The sequence below is a fragment of the Rhincodon typus genome, chromosome 23 (assembly GCF_021869965.1).
Source record: "Rhincodon typus isolate 14 chromosome 23, sRhiTyp1.1, whole genome shotgun sequence".
NCBI lineage: Eukaryota > Metazoa > Chordata > Chondrichthyes > Orectolobiformes > Rhincodontidae > Rhincodon > Rhincodon typus.
In genome coordinates this window covers 46,956,844-46,974,284 of record NC_063354.1, presented here as the reverse complement: position 1 = coordinate 46,974,284, position 17,441 = coordinate 46,956,844, and the positions used below count along the sequence as shown (strand labels likewise).

Sequence of the window (17,441 nt, the reverse complement as noted above, 5' to 3'; positions counted from 1 at the left end):
TAACTACTCACTGTGTGAAAACGTTTTTCATCATTCCACCTTTGCTTCTTTTGTAAATCATTTTAAACTAGTACCATTATTCAAGAAGGATGATAAGGATAAACCTGGAAACTATGATAGGGAAACAATTGGCAAAAAGCCTGAGGGACAGATTTAGTCTCCACTTGGAGAGGCACGGATTAATCAGGGATAGCCTTCAGGCTGTGTCAAGGGGAGAGCATGTCTAACAAATTTGATTGAATTTTTTGAGGAAGTGGCTAGATGTGTAGATGTGGGTACATTTGATGTAGTCTACACAGACTTCAGAAGGGCTTTTGACAAGATCTTGCACGGCACGCTGGTTAAGAAGCTAAGAGCCCATGAATCCAGACAATTTAGCAAATTGGATCCAAAATTGGCTCAGTGGCAGGAAACAGAAGATGATTATTGCAGAGAGATAGTAGGAACTGCTGATCCTGGAGAATCTGAGATAACAAGATGTAGAGCTGGATTTTCTGAAGAAAGGTCCAGACCCGAAACATCAGCTTTCCTGCTTCTCTGATGCTGCTTGGTCTGCTGTGTTCATCCAGCTCTACACCTTGTCATCTATGATTATTGAAGAGTGCTCTTGTGATTGAAAGCCCGTGCCCAGTGGGTTCCGCAGGATTGGTGCTGGGTCACTAGCTGTTTCTATTGTACATTAATGAATGTAGCAGTGAAAATCAGTAAGTTTGCAGTTGACATGGAAATTAGTGGTGTGGTAAATAGCAAGGAAGAAAGTCTTTGACTACAGAACTCTAGAGGCGGGCTGGTCAGATAGGCAGAACAGAACAGGACAGAGCAGATGGAACTTAATCCTGAAAGTATGAGGTGATGCATTTTGGGAGAACCTACAAAGCAAAGGAATACATGTTAAGTCGGGACTGTAGGAAGTACAGAGGATCAGAGGGACCTTGGTGTGCATTTCCATGGATCTTTGAAGGTTGCAGGACAGGTAAATAAGGTGGTTAAGAAGGCAAATGGGATACTTGCCGTTAGTAGTCAAAATACTGAAAATTAGGGCAAGGAGGTTATCCTGGAGCTCTGTACATTGTTAGTTAGGCCACAGTTGGCATTCTCGTTGCTACAGTATAGGAAGGATGTGATTGCATTGGAGGGGTTGCAGAGGAGATTCACCAGAATGTTGCCTGGCCTGGAGCAAATCAGTTAAAAAGAAAGACTAGATAGGCTGGGGTTGTTTCTGTCAGAGCAGAGAAGGTTGAGGGAAGAATCTGATTGAGGTGTACAGAGTTTTGAGGGGCATAGACAGGATAGATAGGGAGAAACCTTTCTCCTTTGTAGAGGGGTCAATAACTAGGCGTGTGGTTTTAAGGTAAGGAGCAGAACCAAGGAGAAATAAATTCAATCAGAGAGTGTGGATATCTGGTATTCACTGCCTGAAAGGGTGGCAGAACTGGGAACCTTCAACTATTTAGATGCGCACTTGCATTGGCACAGCATATAAGGTTATGGGCCAAGTGCTAGAAAATGGGATTAAATTAGCTAAATGTTTTGTGACTGGTGAGGACATGATGGACTGAGAGCATTTTTCCATGATGTAAAAACTTTTTGACTTTTGGAGCTTTATCAGCTAAACCCTAATACTGAGCCACATAAGGGATATTAGGATAGTTCAGAATGAGCTCAGGTGTACAGAGGCATCAAGTGTTAGGATTAGGTGGACCTCATTTCCAGTCCACTGTTAACTATGTGGCTATCACAAATGGTCACAAGGTACCCAGGTGAGGAGATGGAAAAGTGAAACACAGTTACCACTGCTGAATGGAAACAGATGCACTCAGCCACTGCAGATAGCAGTGTGTCAGATTCCAACAATTTCTACTCTCAGATTGAACCTGTTGCTTCTTTGTGGATCAGAAACCAGAGGGAATGTTCTCAGGCAGGTTAACAGCTGCTGCTCTCTAATGGACTGAGTGACCTGAGAGCAGGAGGCTCGGGACCCAGACACACCGAGGTGGGAAATGTGAACTCGAAATGTAGACTGTTTTCCTGTCAGCCTGTCTTCTTGTGTCAGGGAGGGCGTGGGTGGATATGATGGGAGGTGTTGGGTAGGTGTGATGGAGAAGGGTGGGTGGTTGTGTTGGGGAGGGGGAGGGGTCAGGAGATGGATGTTTTGGGGAGAGGGAGGAGGAGGGTGGGTATGGCTCAGTGGCCACTGTGTTATTGGATTTAACAGTCAAGAGCTCTCCCACTAGGAAATAGCAAGAACTGCAGATACTGGAGTCAGAGTCAATACAGTGTGGAGCTGGAGGAACACAGCAGGTCAGGCAGCATCAGAGGAGCATGAAAGTCAATGTTTTGGGTTTGTACCCTTCACAGTCCTGAAGTACTAGATGCACGTCAGGTGTCTTTATTTTCTTGTTGACTTTAAGATCTGGTGTTTTTAGGTGTACTCATTCAGTGAGTTGTATTTCAGTATCAACAAAAATTGACTCAGTCATTTGGACAGTGATCCTTGTCCTCAAGTTACTTTTGAGGAATGTTTCATTGTCGGAACAAACCTATCTGCCAAACTATTTGTGACTGGGTGGTAAGGAGCTGATCGTTGTGTTGAATTCCATTCTGCTTTAGATAGTCCATAGACCCTTGTAATAAGAACTGATGACATTTATCATTAACACATTGTTCCAGATAACCAACCCTCACGAAGATCACCTCTAGTCTTTCTCTGATATCGTCTTTATGATGGTGACTTCCGGCCATTTAGCATGGGCAACAACTACTAGGAGAAATATTCACCGTTCAGAAAGATGCGATGTAGTCAATATGGATTCTTTGTCAAGGCCTATCTGGCCATTTTCATGAGCGTAATGGTGTTAATGGAGATAGGTTGCGAAAGCTTTGGCAAACTGCACATATTTGCATCTTCTCTATTTCAGAGCCAAACACTGGCCTCCAAAAATGGATTCTAGCTATTTCCTACATTCTGAAATGCCACAGTGACCTTTGTCATTGATTTAACACATATTTCCTTAGCTGTGGTGGAATGATGACCCTCATTCCCTATAGGAGATATCCTGTTTGTACAGATATTTCCAGCTTCCGTGTGACATATGTCTTCAGTTCTGGAGTAGTTCCTGTGATTTGCCACAAATTACCATGAACATCACTTTTGATATTAGTAGATCATTTCTAGTGTACTTCTAAACTTGTCCTGTGTTACTGGAGTACTCTCTACTTAATCGAATTGGAAAATTTCTGTAGTTGACTCATTTGGCAAAGGTAATCTAGAGAGACAATCAACATTCCCATTTAAATTAGGCTGCTATACTTAATCGTGTAAGTGTGAGCTGAGAGCAACAACATCCACCTCTGCATACAACTTTCAGCAAGAAAAGGTATCCTTGTGTGATTCCCAAATATTATGATCAATGTTATGTGGTTTCTTAGAAGAGTAAATTCCCAGTTATACAGTTATTGATCAAAAATGATTCCTAAAGCTTCTTTCTCTATCTGTGTATAGCTCGTGTTTGTTTTGTTTAATCATCTTGATGCAAAAGTTATTGGCTGCTCTTCACCATAGGGTAATATGTGAGAAATGACTGCTATCACTCCATAAGGTGATGCATCCCATGTTGATTGCAACAGTAACTTTGGGTTGGAACTTCTGAATTTAATAATACCTCTTTGGCTTGTGTGAAGGTCCTTTCACGTTGATTTTCCCATTTCCAGTTTCTGCTTACAGCTTCTATATACCAACAATTTCCTGCTGCATAACCTGGTATCCCAATCTGATGGCAGTTCTGAGTCTCCATTGGTGCTTGTCTCTCAGTCATAGAACATAAAACATAGAACATTGCAACATAGGAACAAGACCTTAGGCCCACCATTTCTGTGCCAAACAAAATGCCATTCTAAATTAATGCCATCTGCCTTCAAATGCTCCATATCCCTCTATTCCCTGCTTGTTCATGGATTTGTCTAAATACCTCTTAAACTTTGCTCTACACTGGCAGCACGTTATAGGTATCTACCACCCTCTGTGTAAAAAACTTTCCTCACACGTCTTCTTTAAACTTTTCACCCTCTGAGTGTTTGATATTTCCACCCTGGGGAAAAGACTTCAACTATCTACCCTATCCATTCCTCTCATAATTCTATATACTTCTCTCAGGTTGCCTCTCAACATCCAATGCTCTAGCAAACACAGTCCAAACTCTCTTAATACGCTGCAATCCAGGCAACATCCTGGTAAATCCATTGTGCACCTTTGACAAAGCCTCCACATCCTTCCCATAGTGTGGCAACCAGAACTGTACACAATACTCCAATTGTAGCCTAACTAAAGTCTTATATAGTTGCAGCATGACTTGTCAACTTTTAACTCAGTGCCCTGGACAATGAAGGCATGTATGCCGTACACCTTCTTTACCACCTTATCCACTTTTGTTGCCACTTTCAGGGAGCTATGGACCTGGATCCTGAGATCCCTGTGTACATCAATGCTTCTAAGGGTCCTGCCATTAACTATCTACTTTTCTGTTGCATTTTATCTCCCAAAATGCATCATCTGACACTCAGATTCATAGAAACGTACAGAACGGAAACAGACCCTTTGGTTCAACTCATCCATGCCGACCAGATATCGAAAATGAATCTAGTCCCATTTGCCAGCATTTGGTCCATGTCCCTCTAAATCCTTCTTATTCATATACCCATCCAAATGCCTTTTAAATGTTGTAATTGTACCAGCCTCCACCACTTCCTCTGGCAGCTCATTCCATACACGCACCACCCTCTCTGTGAAAAGGTTGCCCCTTAGGTCCCTTCTAAATTTTTCCCCTCTCACCTTAAACTTATGCCTTCTAGTTTTTGACTCCCCTACCCTGGGGAAAAGATCTTGTTTATTCACCCTATCCATGCCCTCGTGGTTCTATAAACCTCTATAAGGTCACTCCTCAGTCTCCGACCCTCTAGGGAAAATAACCCCAGCCTATTCAGCCTCTCCCTATGGCTCAAACCCTCCAACCCTGACATCATCCTTGTAAATCTTTTCTGGACCCTTTCAAGTTTCACAACATCCTTTCCATAGCAGGCAGACCAGAATTGAATGCAGTATTCTAAAAGTGCCCCAACTAATGTCCTGTACAGCTGCAACATGACCTCTCATCTCCTATACTCAATGCACTGATGAATAAAGGCAAGTGTACTAAACGCCTTCTTCATTAACCTGTCTACATGCGACTCCACTTTCAAGGAACTATGAACCTGCACTCCATTGTCTCTCTATTTGACCAGATTAAACTCCATGTGCCATTTCTCTGCCCAACATTCCAACTGATTTTATCTTGCTGTATCCTTTGATTAGCTTCCTCACTATCCACTAGTCCACCAATCTTTGTGTCATCTCCACATTTACTAATCAACTAATCAACATTTTGTGAACTCATTCAGTTGCCGTTTTGTGAGCTGTCATGCTCGACCTTAGCTGTTGAGTTTCCTTGGCTATTATTTCCATGGAGACTGCTATTTCCAGATGTGGCTTTAAGTCTAAGGTCCATTCTGTCAGTAATCTCTGTGGATTACTTCACATCTTAAACCACACAACAGTCTGTCACTGACAGCATAATTTGAGTTGTGTCTGAATTTACAGAATTCTGCTAACTTTTTTAGAATTGCTACAAACTGGGAGATAGATTCACCATCATATTGGTTGTATTGTGAATCTGAACATTGCAGCGATCACCAGTGGTTTTAGTGGAAAACAGTTCTGGAGGATTCCTACTATTTCTTCATAAGGTTTTGAACAGGCTTTTCTGGCTATAACAGACTCCACAAGGAGGTTAAAAGTTTCTCCCCTCCATAATACGCAGGAATGCAGGAACGACAATATCTTTTTCTGATGAAGGGTCTAGGCCCGAAACGTCAGCCTCTCTGCTCCTATGATGCTGCTTGGCCTGCTGTGTTCATCCAGCCCTGCACCTTGTTGTCTCGGATTCTCCAGCATCTGCAGTTCCTACTATCACGACAATATCTGCTTCAATTTTGTTGGCATGAACAGAATAATCAAATCTCTCTGTGCAGGAGTTCCAGCTCTCTGTACTTTCATCAATACTATCCCACAGTGCCAAAATTTCTTGTTATTTTTTTGTTATAGGTCCTGCGCAACATGATGCACCATGAAAATTTTAGGACTGCCTTTCTTCTTCCTGTTTAAAACAAAGTATTCCTGAGGCTGCCTGTTTCTTTGAGTCTGTACTTCTAACATTTCCCTCATTGCTCCCAGTGTTCCTTTAGTGTGGAGCACATTGTGAACTTCTTCTGCATTGTTAACCTCTTCACTGGTGGGAATTAAATTTTTTTTAACTGACTGTAACTCATCCTCGTCGTCATCTGGTGTTATGTTTGAAGAATGTCTAGGGATCGTAGTGTTTAAAAGAACAAGAGCTTTTAAAAATGAGATGTTCACTCTAAAGGCAGTAAGATTAGACTGAGCTTCTTCCTGCCCAGAATGGCCAATGGTGTCATTGTCACATCATGTGATTGGACTCTTAACATGACCATACTTAAATACACAATACTCATAGGCAATATGGGAAGGTGCATCTTGGATGAGGAAGAAGGTTTTTTCTAATGAATTCTCCATTTGGACATCATCAACAACAGCAAAATTGATAATGCCACCTTGGGTACGGTCACTGTTGACAAGATTGGGCTATGCCATTTTCTTGAAAATGCTCCCCATAATACTGTCAGGGAGAAAGGCAACTCTAGGACTTTGATCCCATGACAATGACAAACCGTGACACTTGTTCACTTTGGGATTTGACTTGGAGTTGTTGCTGCTCCCACCTACTGGCTGCTATGCTCCTTCTAACTTGTAAAGGTTGTCAGAGGAGGTAGATTTGGCAGATCTGAGAGGTGCTTCTTTTTGGCTAAGTCCAAGTTAGAACATAGAACACAGAAACTCATCAAAGAAACCTCAGTGGTTTGTTGTGGTTCATAGTATAGGCTGTAGCCCTGGTACAGTGCAAGGAGTGGATGTTTTGATGTGATATCATTCCCACAGTTGAATAGTGAGGTAGAGGTTGTCTCAGGAGATCAGTGGGGAAGAGGATGTGATATGTCAGCACAGTTAAAGTGATGAGCAGAGGACCCTGTCCAGATTTCTGCAACAAATTTATTACTTTCTGTAACAAGCCTCTCGTTACAGGTATTTTCAGCACAGGTTACTCATGGCACCTCTGTCAGTTTCACCTGGGTGATTGACAATATGGAGCTGTTTGTCTACAGTGGACAAATCTACAAGGTGATCTTCAAACAACCAGCAACCTACAGGCTCAAGGTGAGTGTGACAAAAATGGAGCTCTCTGCTGCTGTTCCTGGCTCTGTGCCAGGCGGGAACCCTTTGCACACACTAAGGCCTGGGCCTGATCCTTAGTGAGTTGAGAAACATTACCATGTCAGGCCTGTACAATTCATTATCCCTGGGAAAAATCCAATCTCTGCATTCAATCATTTTGTTCCCATTCCTGCTATCTCTGTCCCTTTCATGATTAATGACCCCTCTCTCTGACAGTTTTGCCTCCTGTCTCCTATAATCTGCTGTTAAGTCAATGCATTGCATAAAACTAATCATAGTTACTGTTGTATCAGAGATAGTAGGAACTGCAGATGCTGGAAAATCTGAGATAACAAGGTGTAGAGCTGGATGAACATAGCAGGCCAAGCAGCATCAGAGGAGCAGGAAGGCTGACATTTCGGGCCTAGACCCTTCACGAAACGTCAGCCTTCCTGCTCTTATGATGCTGCTTGGCCTGCTGTGTTCATAGTTACTGTTTTGACTGAGTGATGATGACCTCTTGTTCCTGAATCTTTTGTTTGTTGCTTCCAAGCATTAATCCTGCCTGGTGTTTCACACTGCCTCGAGTACGTAGTCTCATCACATTGAATTTCACAAGTTTGTAACTCCCTGGGTGAAGAAATTCTTCCTCATCTCAGTCCTGAATGGCTTACCCCTTATTCTCAGACTGTGATCCCTATTTCTGGACTTCCCCAAAATCGGGAACATCCTTCCTGCATCTAGCCTGTCCAGTCCCATGAGGATTTTATATGTTCCAGTGAGTCTCCCCTCATTCTTCTAATTTCCAGCAAGTACAAGACCAGTCGATCCAGTCTTTCCTCGTATGTCAGTCCTGTCATCCCACGAATCAGTCTGGTGTGTAATGTATTCCCCCACCACGCGCTATAAAGAAACCGCTGAAATTCCTTGATTAAATTCCAGCCTGTAGCTTAGTCACAGGCATCCCAAACCTCTTGCCTGGATTCTAGCCTGTAACATTTTACTGTGCTTTCTTTTTACAGTTAATGGCAGTGAATCCGGTGAGCAAGCAGAGCATAGAAACTGAGTTAGTAGCTGACACCATGCACCCTCTAACAGATCCACAGTTTATTAATTTGTCTGGCACGGTTCTTGTTGACAGACCTCATACATTCACATTCAGGATCATGGTGGACAGTTTAGCAGAGGTTACATTCCGGTGAGTGACATCAACATATGTAGGCATTCTGTATGTTTCTGGATCTATGTAGCTGTGCATGAATGTTTACATATGTTAGGTATATAGAATTTTTTTGTGTGTGCACTTGTATGTAGGTGCTTGTCTCTGTATGTGTGTTATTGAATCTGCTCTGCCAGTCAGTTAGATCATTGCTGTTCTTCTACATCAACACCACTTCTCTGCACTATCCCCACACTATCCATATATCCTCTGATATCATTAGTCTTCGGGAACCTATCAATTTCTACCATGAACTTGCTCAGGGATTGAGCTTGCACAGCCCTCTGGGCTAGAGAATTTCAAAGACTCACCACCCTCCAAGTGACGAAATTCCTCTTCATTTCAGTCCTAAAAAGCTGACCCCTTATCCTGATATTATTAGAGTCACCAATCAGGAAAACAAAAACCTATCCATGTTCACTTTATTGCACGTTGTAAGAATTTTGTAAGTTCAAGTCCACCATCTGACCAAGTTGATTAGGAAAATATCTACATATTCTTAAAAACTCTGGAGAATACAGACCCAGTTACCCAAATCTTGTGAACCAATCTTGCCTTCTGGCAAATTAGTTTGCTGAACTTGCATTGCATTCCCCATATTATTATTTGTTATCTGTTAGATAAGGAGATCAAAACTGTACACAGTGCTCCAGGTACGTTCTTGCCAAGGCTGTATACAACTGCAGCAAGACATCTTTGCTCCTGTACTCATGCTAACAGTCTAATACTCATCACTAAGAGTCACACGTACAAACACACTCAGGAAAGTGGAGTTGAAGAGAACAGTGCACTCTCACTGGTAATAACCAGAAGGAATAGTTTGTAACTCACAAGATTATCTTGTCTTTTACATAAGGCAGTCCTGATATAATAGTATCTTTAAGTGTAGTCTTGGTGAACTCAACAGCCAAAGTCATCTACCAAAGTTGTTTCAGATTCTCTTGAAGAAAATAACTTTCTGCAGGTCACACAATTGTAGTCACATTATCAGGAGGTCAATTTGGTGTATTGATGGTTTCCAGAAGGAATGGGCTTCGAGACCTTTGATGATACAGTCAGTTCTTAAGACATAAATATTGCTGCCTTTCCTCCTGGTGCTGTGTCTTTCTGCAAACGTTTAAAGATTAGCCAGGGAGACAAACATGGTTGCACTGCATTGATTTGATTTGATTTATTATTGTCACATGTACCAAGATAAAGTGAAAAGTATTGTTTTGCATGTTAATCAGAAAAATCATACCATACATAAGTATATCAGGGTAATAGGACACAATGTAGAATATAGTGTTACAGTTACAGAGAAGGTGCAGAGAAAGATCAACTCTAATATATGAGGGGTCTGTGCATAAGTCTGATAACAGCGGGGAGAATGCTGTTCTTAAATCTGTTGTTATGTGTTTTTAAACATTCCTATATTCCAGAACAAAGAACAATACAGCACAGGAACAGGACCTTTGGCCCTCCTGCGCTACCACATTTTGACCTTCTATACTAAAAGTCTTCACTTACAGGATTGTATCCCTCTACTCCCCTCCTATTCATGTATTCATCCAGGTGTTTCTTAAATGCTGCTACTGTGTCTGCATCCACCACCTCCTCTGGCAACACATGTCAGGCCCTTTGTGTGAAAAACTTGCCTTGCACATCTTTTAAACTCCACCCACTCCTCACACCTTGAACCTCTGCCCCCTAGTAATTGACACCTCCACCCTGGGAAAAAGCCTCATACTTTCCAGTCTGTCCATGCCATTCACAATCTTATAAACTTCTATCAGGTTGCCCCTCGACCTTCTGCATTCCAGAGAAAACAAACCCAGTCTATCCAACCTTTCTTCATAGCTAAAATCCCCCAAACCAGGCAACATCCTGGTAAACCTTTTCTGTACCTCTCCGAAGCATCCACATCCTTCTGATAGCGTGGTGAACAGAACTTTACGTAATGTTCCATGTGTAGCCTAACTAAAGCTCGGTAAAGCTGCAGCATAACTTGCCTATCCTTATACTCAATGCCCCTTCCAATGAAGGCAAGCATGCCATAAGCCTTTTTTACAATCTTATCGAGCTGTGCTGTCACCTTCAGTGATCTGTGGACCTGCCATTCGCTGTATAATTTCTGCCTGTACTTGACCTTCCAAAATGCATCACCTCAAATTTGTCCAGATTAAACTCCATCTGCCATTTTACTGCCCATGCCTCCAACTGATCTATATCCTGCTGTATCTTCTGACAATCCTCCCCACTATCCACAACTCCACCAATCTTTGTATCATCTGCAAACTTACTAATTAGAGCAGCTATGTTCTCCTCCAAATCATTTATGTAGATCACAAACAGCAGTGGTCCCAGCACTGATCCCTGTGGAACACCACTAGTCACAGCCCTCCATTCTGAAAAGCATCCTTCCACCACTACCCTCTGTCTCCTACGATTAAGCCAGTTCGGTATCCATCTGTATTCATCTTGCCAGCTCATCCCTGATACCCTGAAGGAGTTATACTGGACCTGGGAAATAAGCCCGGTCAGGTGAGTGAAGTTTCAGTGGGGGAGTAGTGACCACAATACTGTGAGTTTTAAGATACTCATGGATAGTGACAGCAGTCCTCGAGTGAAGGTGTTAAACTAAGGGAAAGCGAACTATAACAATATTAGGCAGGAACTGGAAAATTTTGATTGGAGGCGGCTGTATGAGGATAAATCTGCATCGAACATGTGAGAGTATTTCAAACGGCAGCTGATAAGAATTTGGAGCAGCGTATTACTGTGAGAATGAAGGATAGGTATGGCAAGTTACATGAACTTTGGAACACCAGGGATGTTATGACCTTGGTCAGAAAGAAAAAGGAAGCATATGGAAAGTCTAGGAGGATGGGAACTGACGAAGTCCTCGAAGTATGTAGGGAATGTAGGAAAGAACTTAAACAAGGAATTAAAAAGGCTGAAAGGGGTCATGAAAAGTCATTAGCAAACAGGATTAAGGAGAATTCCAAGGCGCTTTATACATTTATAAAAAGCAAGAGGATAGCCAAGAAAAGGGTTGGACCTCTCAAGGGCAAAGGAGGGAATCGATGTGTGGAGCCAGAAGAGGTAGGTGAGGTCCTAAATGAATACTATGTGTCGGTATTCTCCAAAGAGAAGGAATTGGTGGAGGATGATCTCAGGGAGGGGAGTATCAAGTCTCTAAGCTAAGTTGCTATTAAAAAGGAAGAGGTGTTGTGAGTCTTCAAAAGTATTAAGGTAGAAAGTTCCCAGGACCTGATGGGATCTATCCCAGAATATTGAGGGAGTCAAGAAAATAAGTTGCTGGAGCATATTCTGCCTGCTGGAAGAGGGTGAAAGAGCATATAAACATGGTGGGAGGGGTATTTGATTATGTTGGCTACTTTCCCAAACAGCAGGAAGTATAGATGGAGTCAATGGAAGGAGGGCTGGCTTTCATGATGGACTGGTCTGTATTCACAACTCTCTGTAATTTCTCGTGTGTTGGTCAACTCTTGGGTCTGTAGGTTTTCACCGTTCCCTTTTCAAATATTGTCCTTTTTGAGACAGTAGGGCAGTGTTGAATTATCTAATTATATTAGATGACCCTCGAAAACCACATTTTACAGTACATCATTGTCCCTTATGAAACATCAGTTCCAAAGGATTCCACACTAAGTATGGATTGTCTTCTGAATATGAAATATCTTTACTGCACGTGATAATGGTAGAGAATGGGTGGTTTGAGTGTGTTGGTGGAATCAGGTATCACAGTATGTGTTCTCTGTTCAGTTACTTTGCATTGTTCTTAATCAGGTGGAACTTCGGCAATGCAAATGCCACAATAACGCATTCCAGGCATCCACCACACTCCGCCCACCTGTCTGAGCCAGACTCAAGGACCACGACCATAATGGTGCAAGACAAAATGACCTGGGCATACTCTCAGCCTGGTAATGACACAACTCGAAAATATCCTTATCCCGAAATCTGATTTTTAAATATAGTTCCAGAGGACAATAGATTTGCACCAATTGAAAAAAACACTGACTCTGTACAGTTACACAGTGAGTGGCCCTTACCCCACTGAAAAACATTGACTCTGTACAGTTACACAGTGACTGACCCTTACCCTGCTGAATAAACATTGACTATACAGTTAGACAGTGAGTGAGCCTTACCCCGATTAATGCTAGCAGCGCAGGTTCAGTTCCAGCACTGGCTGAGGTTACCATGAATGACTCAACCTGCCCCCTCGACAGCTCTTTTGGAAAATTGAGAACGCCACAGCAGTTCAGTCATAATCCATGGGTTTGTAATCATTTTCCTGTATCTCCCTGCCTGTCCCTGTGTTCTTTTTTTGTTGGTAATAATTCCTCTCTTTCTTTCTTTCGGTCTTTCTCACAGTCTCCATCTCCGAATCTGTCTACCTCTTTTCCAATCTCCCTCTACCTCTTTCTTATTCTCTCTTACCGTTTGGGACTGCATCCCTCTCTGTCTCTGTCACTTTCTTGTCCCAATCTCTTTCAACCTTTCTCACTCTCTCTCTCTTTGCCAATCTTTCTCTCTGCCTATCTCCCTTTCATTTAATATGGCTCTGACTTTCTCCCTCTGTCTGTCTCTCCTATGTGTAACTCATTCGCTTGTCTTATGTTCCCTCTCTGACTTGCACACTGTGTCACATCCTTGAATTGTTTTCTTTTTCTGTTTCTCACTCTTTCTATCTGTGTGTTTGCTGTCCATTCTCATGCTGCTCTGTCATCCCAGATCACCGAGTGTACTTTATCAGCTGTAGGGTTGGTGGTGTCAGAAATGTAGCACGTCAGAAGCAACAGTATTGAATATACTTCTCTGTCTTTCTAGGTAACTATATTTTGGAAGTGGAGAGTGCTGCTCAGTGGAGCTGCATTAGGTGGAGTCATTCAGTGTATGTCCGCTACCCTTTGACAGAACTGAACTGCGCAAAGATGCCAGAGCACCCTCACACCAACGGAGTCATTGTATTTGAAGCTTACCCTCGGCCGTCCTCTTTTGGGATATTCTACACGTGGAACTTTGGTGATGGAGCTCCTGCTGTTTTGGCAACGAGCTCCACAGTGCAGCATAGGTTTAAAACGAGAGGAATTTACAATGTCACACTCCAAGTCAATAATACAGCCAGTGCAATGAGTTCCTATCTGATGGTTACAGTGGAAGAAGAGATTACATGCCTCGAGGTGACAACCAGTGAGCGCAGTGAGCTGGGTTCTACAATACTGGTTCATGCAGAAGCAAGAAGCGGCTCAAACATTCTGTGGGCCTTCAATATGGGGGATGGACACACCCTTGGAAATCTGACAACTGACACCATTTTTTACAGATACCCTGTGGAAGGGCGTTACACCATCACGGTAACTGGGAGTAACTTGGTCAGCTCAGTTAGTCAGTCGGTTGTTGTGGAGGTGTATGCACTGAAGGTGATGGCTGTCAAACCAACAGGATGCTTGGTCTCAGGAAGCAACACCTCCTTTCAGGCTGAGGTGTCCAGCACAGGGAATGGGACTCAGTTCTGCTGGAGTTTCGGAGACGGGAGCCCGGCCCTGGTGGTCCGAGGCAGCTCCGGGGTCCATCACACCTATGCCACAGCTGGGAACTACACAATCACCGTCACCGCCACCAGCCCCTTCAATACTGCATCCTACCAGGCTGCCATCTGTGTACAGGCGCCCATCCATTCTGTCCAGCTATTGGCCAGGAACCTTTCCGTACGGTTAAGAGACCCAGTTCAGTTTGTGGCCAAGGTGGACCCTGAGGAAGGCAAGCAGCACCCTTACCAATACCACTGGGATTTTGGGGTGCGAGGGCCTCCTATTTCCAGTTGCAGGGAGCAGTCCTTTGTCTATGATAAAGTTGGCATCTACTTGGCTGTGGTCACTGTGAGTAACCATGTTGACCATCAAAGTAGTTCCTGCTCAGTGACTGTTCAGGAAAGTGTTGGGGACTTCACAATTCATCATGAGGGTCTGGCCCAGGAGGCTCTCTCCTCGAACAAAACATATGAATTTCATCTCCATGGTGCCTCGGGTACCAATGCCACATTCTACTGGGACTTTGGCGACGGCACTGCCAGGACAGAGGGCCAGCAGGTATCTCACATTTATCGGAGCTGTGGATGGTTCACCATGATGGTGGTGGGGGTAAACCTGGTCAGTCGCCTGGAGAGGTTCCTGAATGTCCGTGTCATCACCCCCATCACCCAGCTGTGTGTCAGTGCTGGACAGCTGGTAGTGGAAACTGGGAAGAGTGTCACCTTCACTGCTTCGCTGTCCACAGGAGAACAAGTTGTCTTCTTCTGGGCAGTGTGTGGAGACTGTGTCCTACACCCCGGATCATCCAGTTTCAAACACAGCTTCCTGGAGCCTGGCACTTACAGTGTGGTGGTGACAGCAAGAAATGAGGTGAGTGAAGAAACAAAAATGGTCACCGTTCAGGCTGAAGAAAGGATCCAAGATGTGAAAATAGACACTGGAGATCTGATTCACAGAAGTTACTTTGCTGCAAAGGAGGTTTGTATACTGCGTGCACACGTGGCACTGGGGTCAAATGTGTCCTTTGAATGGACCATTAGACGAGGCCCTGTTGTGGTTGCTGTAGGTCAAGGGGCAATCATGATGTTTCAACCAGAGGCAGCTGGGGATTATTGGTTGGTGGTGATGGCCAAAAATGCTCTTGGAGGAGTCAGCCAAAGTGAAGAGATCTCAGTATTGGAGCGTATCAGTGGGGTGAAGGTCACTTCAACACCACGCAACGTAGCCACGGGGCAACCAGTTCAACTGAATGTCACAGTCACCTCTGGGACTGATTTACTGTATGAATGGTTCATCGAAGGAGCTGAAAATCGCCTAAGGACCAGCATCTCCTCACTTTCCTACATTTACTCAACAGCAGGAACCACTAAGGTAAACGTGACCGTCTACAATAGGCTAGGGAGTGTCCAGAACTCCCTTGTTTTAACAATCCAAGAGCCTGTTTGTGAAGTGAGCTACACTGTGCTGGATGAGGCACTCCCTTTTTACTTGCAGACTAATGCCACCACCCATCTGAAGGGCTTTGCAGGCAGAGGCACTGATATCTCCTGGGAATGGTGCCTGCTCAGCCCAGTAGGCACCCACTCCTGGCACGGTCATGAGATCAATCATACGTTCAGCACAGCAGGAGTCTACCCACTCACCCTCAATGCTTCCAATGGAGTTAGCTGGGAGTCAGTGCACCATAACCTCACAGTGCAGGACAGAGTCATAGGGCTTGTCATCGAGTTGGACAAGACAACTGTTCGGGTTGGTGAAGCAGTGACTTTTACCCTTAATGTTCAGCAGGGCAGCATGGTGCGCTACTTCCTGCATTTTGTCACTTTGCGCACACAGTTGTCACTACGTGGAGACACCTACAAAGTGACATTCCCTTCAGTAGGACTGCAGAATGTGACTGCGACAGCATGCAATGAAGTCAGCAGTGAGATGTGCTCTGCCTCTGTGGTGGTGCTGGAGGAGGTCACTGGACTCCATTTGGTTAATTGCTGCCAGTCTACTGTGGAGGCCAACAAGGAGATGAAGCTCACCGCGAGGGTACACACAGGGACAGGTGTGAGGTACAGGTGGCACCTCCACCTGCCAGGCTTACCTGATCTGCATGGCTCAGGGCCAAGCATTACCTACACCCCTCAGAGCACAGGAAAGCTAACTGTCCATGTGGAGGCTATTGGACAGCTTGGTGCCCTTTCACTTACTGAGTGCATTCAAGTTCAACTCCCCGTGTCAGTGGCAGGCAAGCTCTGGAGTGACAATGTTGATCTGTTTGTGGAACAGGCTGTGACATTTCGGATGGTGTTATTGGGGGGTACTGATGTTCGATACCTCTGGAACTTTGGTGACTCACCCAAGACATACACCAGTCAGAATGGCACTATCCAGCACAGGTATAAGACAGCTGGTTGGTACACTGTGGAGGCCAAGGTCTTCAATGATGTCAGCTCTGTGGTTGGCCGCCTGGTGATCAACGTGCGGCAGCCTGCTTGCTGGGCTCCTGAAGTCGGATTGGTCAAACCACCACCTACTGTTGTCCGGGCACGAGCGAGTTACTTTGAGGCTAAGGTGGACCTAAGGGGCTGCACAGCGTACCAGGCTCGCTACCATTGGGAACTGTTAGAGGGCACCAGCTGCCATGGGTCAGCTCGAGTGCCCCTCAGCGCTGTAGATACTGGCAAACCCATCCTGGCCTTGCCCAAATTGGCACTGCCTCTAGGTGCCCACTGCTTGCAGTTCACAGTGGACCTTGTTAGCACACCATTGAGCCAGAAGGTGGCAGCGGTGATCCAGGTGGTACAGAGTAAGCTGCTGGCCATTATCAGTGGAGGATCAGAGAGAACATGGGCCAATCACCAGGATCTGGTACTAGATGGATCAAAATCCTACGACCCGGATGTTGAGATGGAGGAGGAGGCTTTTCTGACTTACCACTGGGTTTGTGAAGCTGTGGTAAGTGCTGAACCTCACATTTCCTGAATAAAATCACAGAAGAGGGCACTTGAGGAAAGTCATTTGGCTAGTAGAGTATGTAACCCCTCTTTCAAAGAGAAGTCCAATCAGTCTTACTCTCCTGCTCTTTCCCTGTAATCCCGCAGACTGTCTCCCTCAAGAATTCAACTAATTCTGTCTGTGGTAGATACAATCCAATCGATATCTACCAGCCCATGATGCAGTCTAAATCCTAAGCAGTCACAGAAACTTTCTGTGCAACATTGGCTGGATGGAAACACAAGTGAAATGGTGGCAGTGATACAGCGGCTGGTACATCAGACGTGGCTCATACTTCCCATGTTGCTGCCCCATGCCATAGAATCCTCTGGATGAAGCATTAAAATTGTACAATCAGAAGAAAGTGTTTGAA

General features: G+C 44.3%; 1 protein-coding gene across 1 annotated transcript in view; it reads left to right on the top strand.

Annotated features, from left to right (window-relative positions):
* pkd1b (polycystic kidney disease 1b) overlaps nucleotides 1-17,441 on the top strand; it is a 196,357-nt gene that overhangs the window by 23,636 nt on the left and 155,280 nt on the right. Inside the window, exons 8-11 of the mRNA XM_048611156.1 lie at nucleotides 7,193-7,324; nucleotides 8,344-8,519; nucleotides 12,333-12,469; nucleotides 13,380-17,029. Coding sequence (XP_048467113.1) covers nucleotides 7,193-7,324; nucleotides 8,344-8,519; nucleotides 12,333-12,469; nucleotides 13,380-17,029 — 4,095 coding nt within the window. The remainder of the gene's footprint in view (nucleotides 1-7,192; nucleotides 7,325-8,343; nucleotides 8,520-12,332; nucleotides 12,470-13,379; nucleotides 17,030-17,441) is intronic.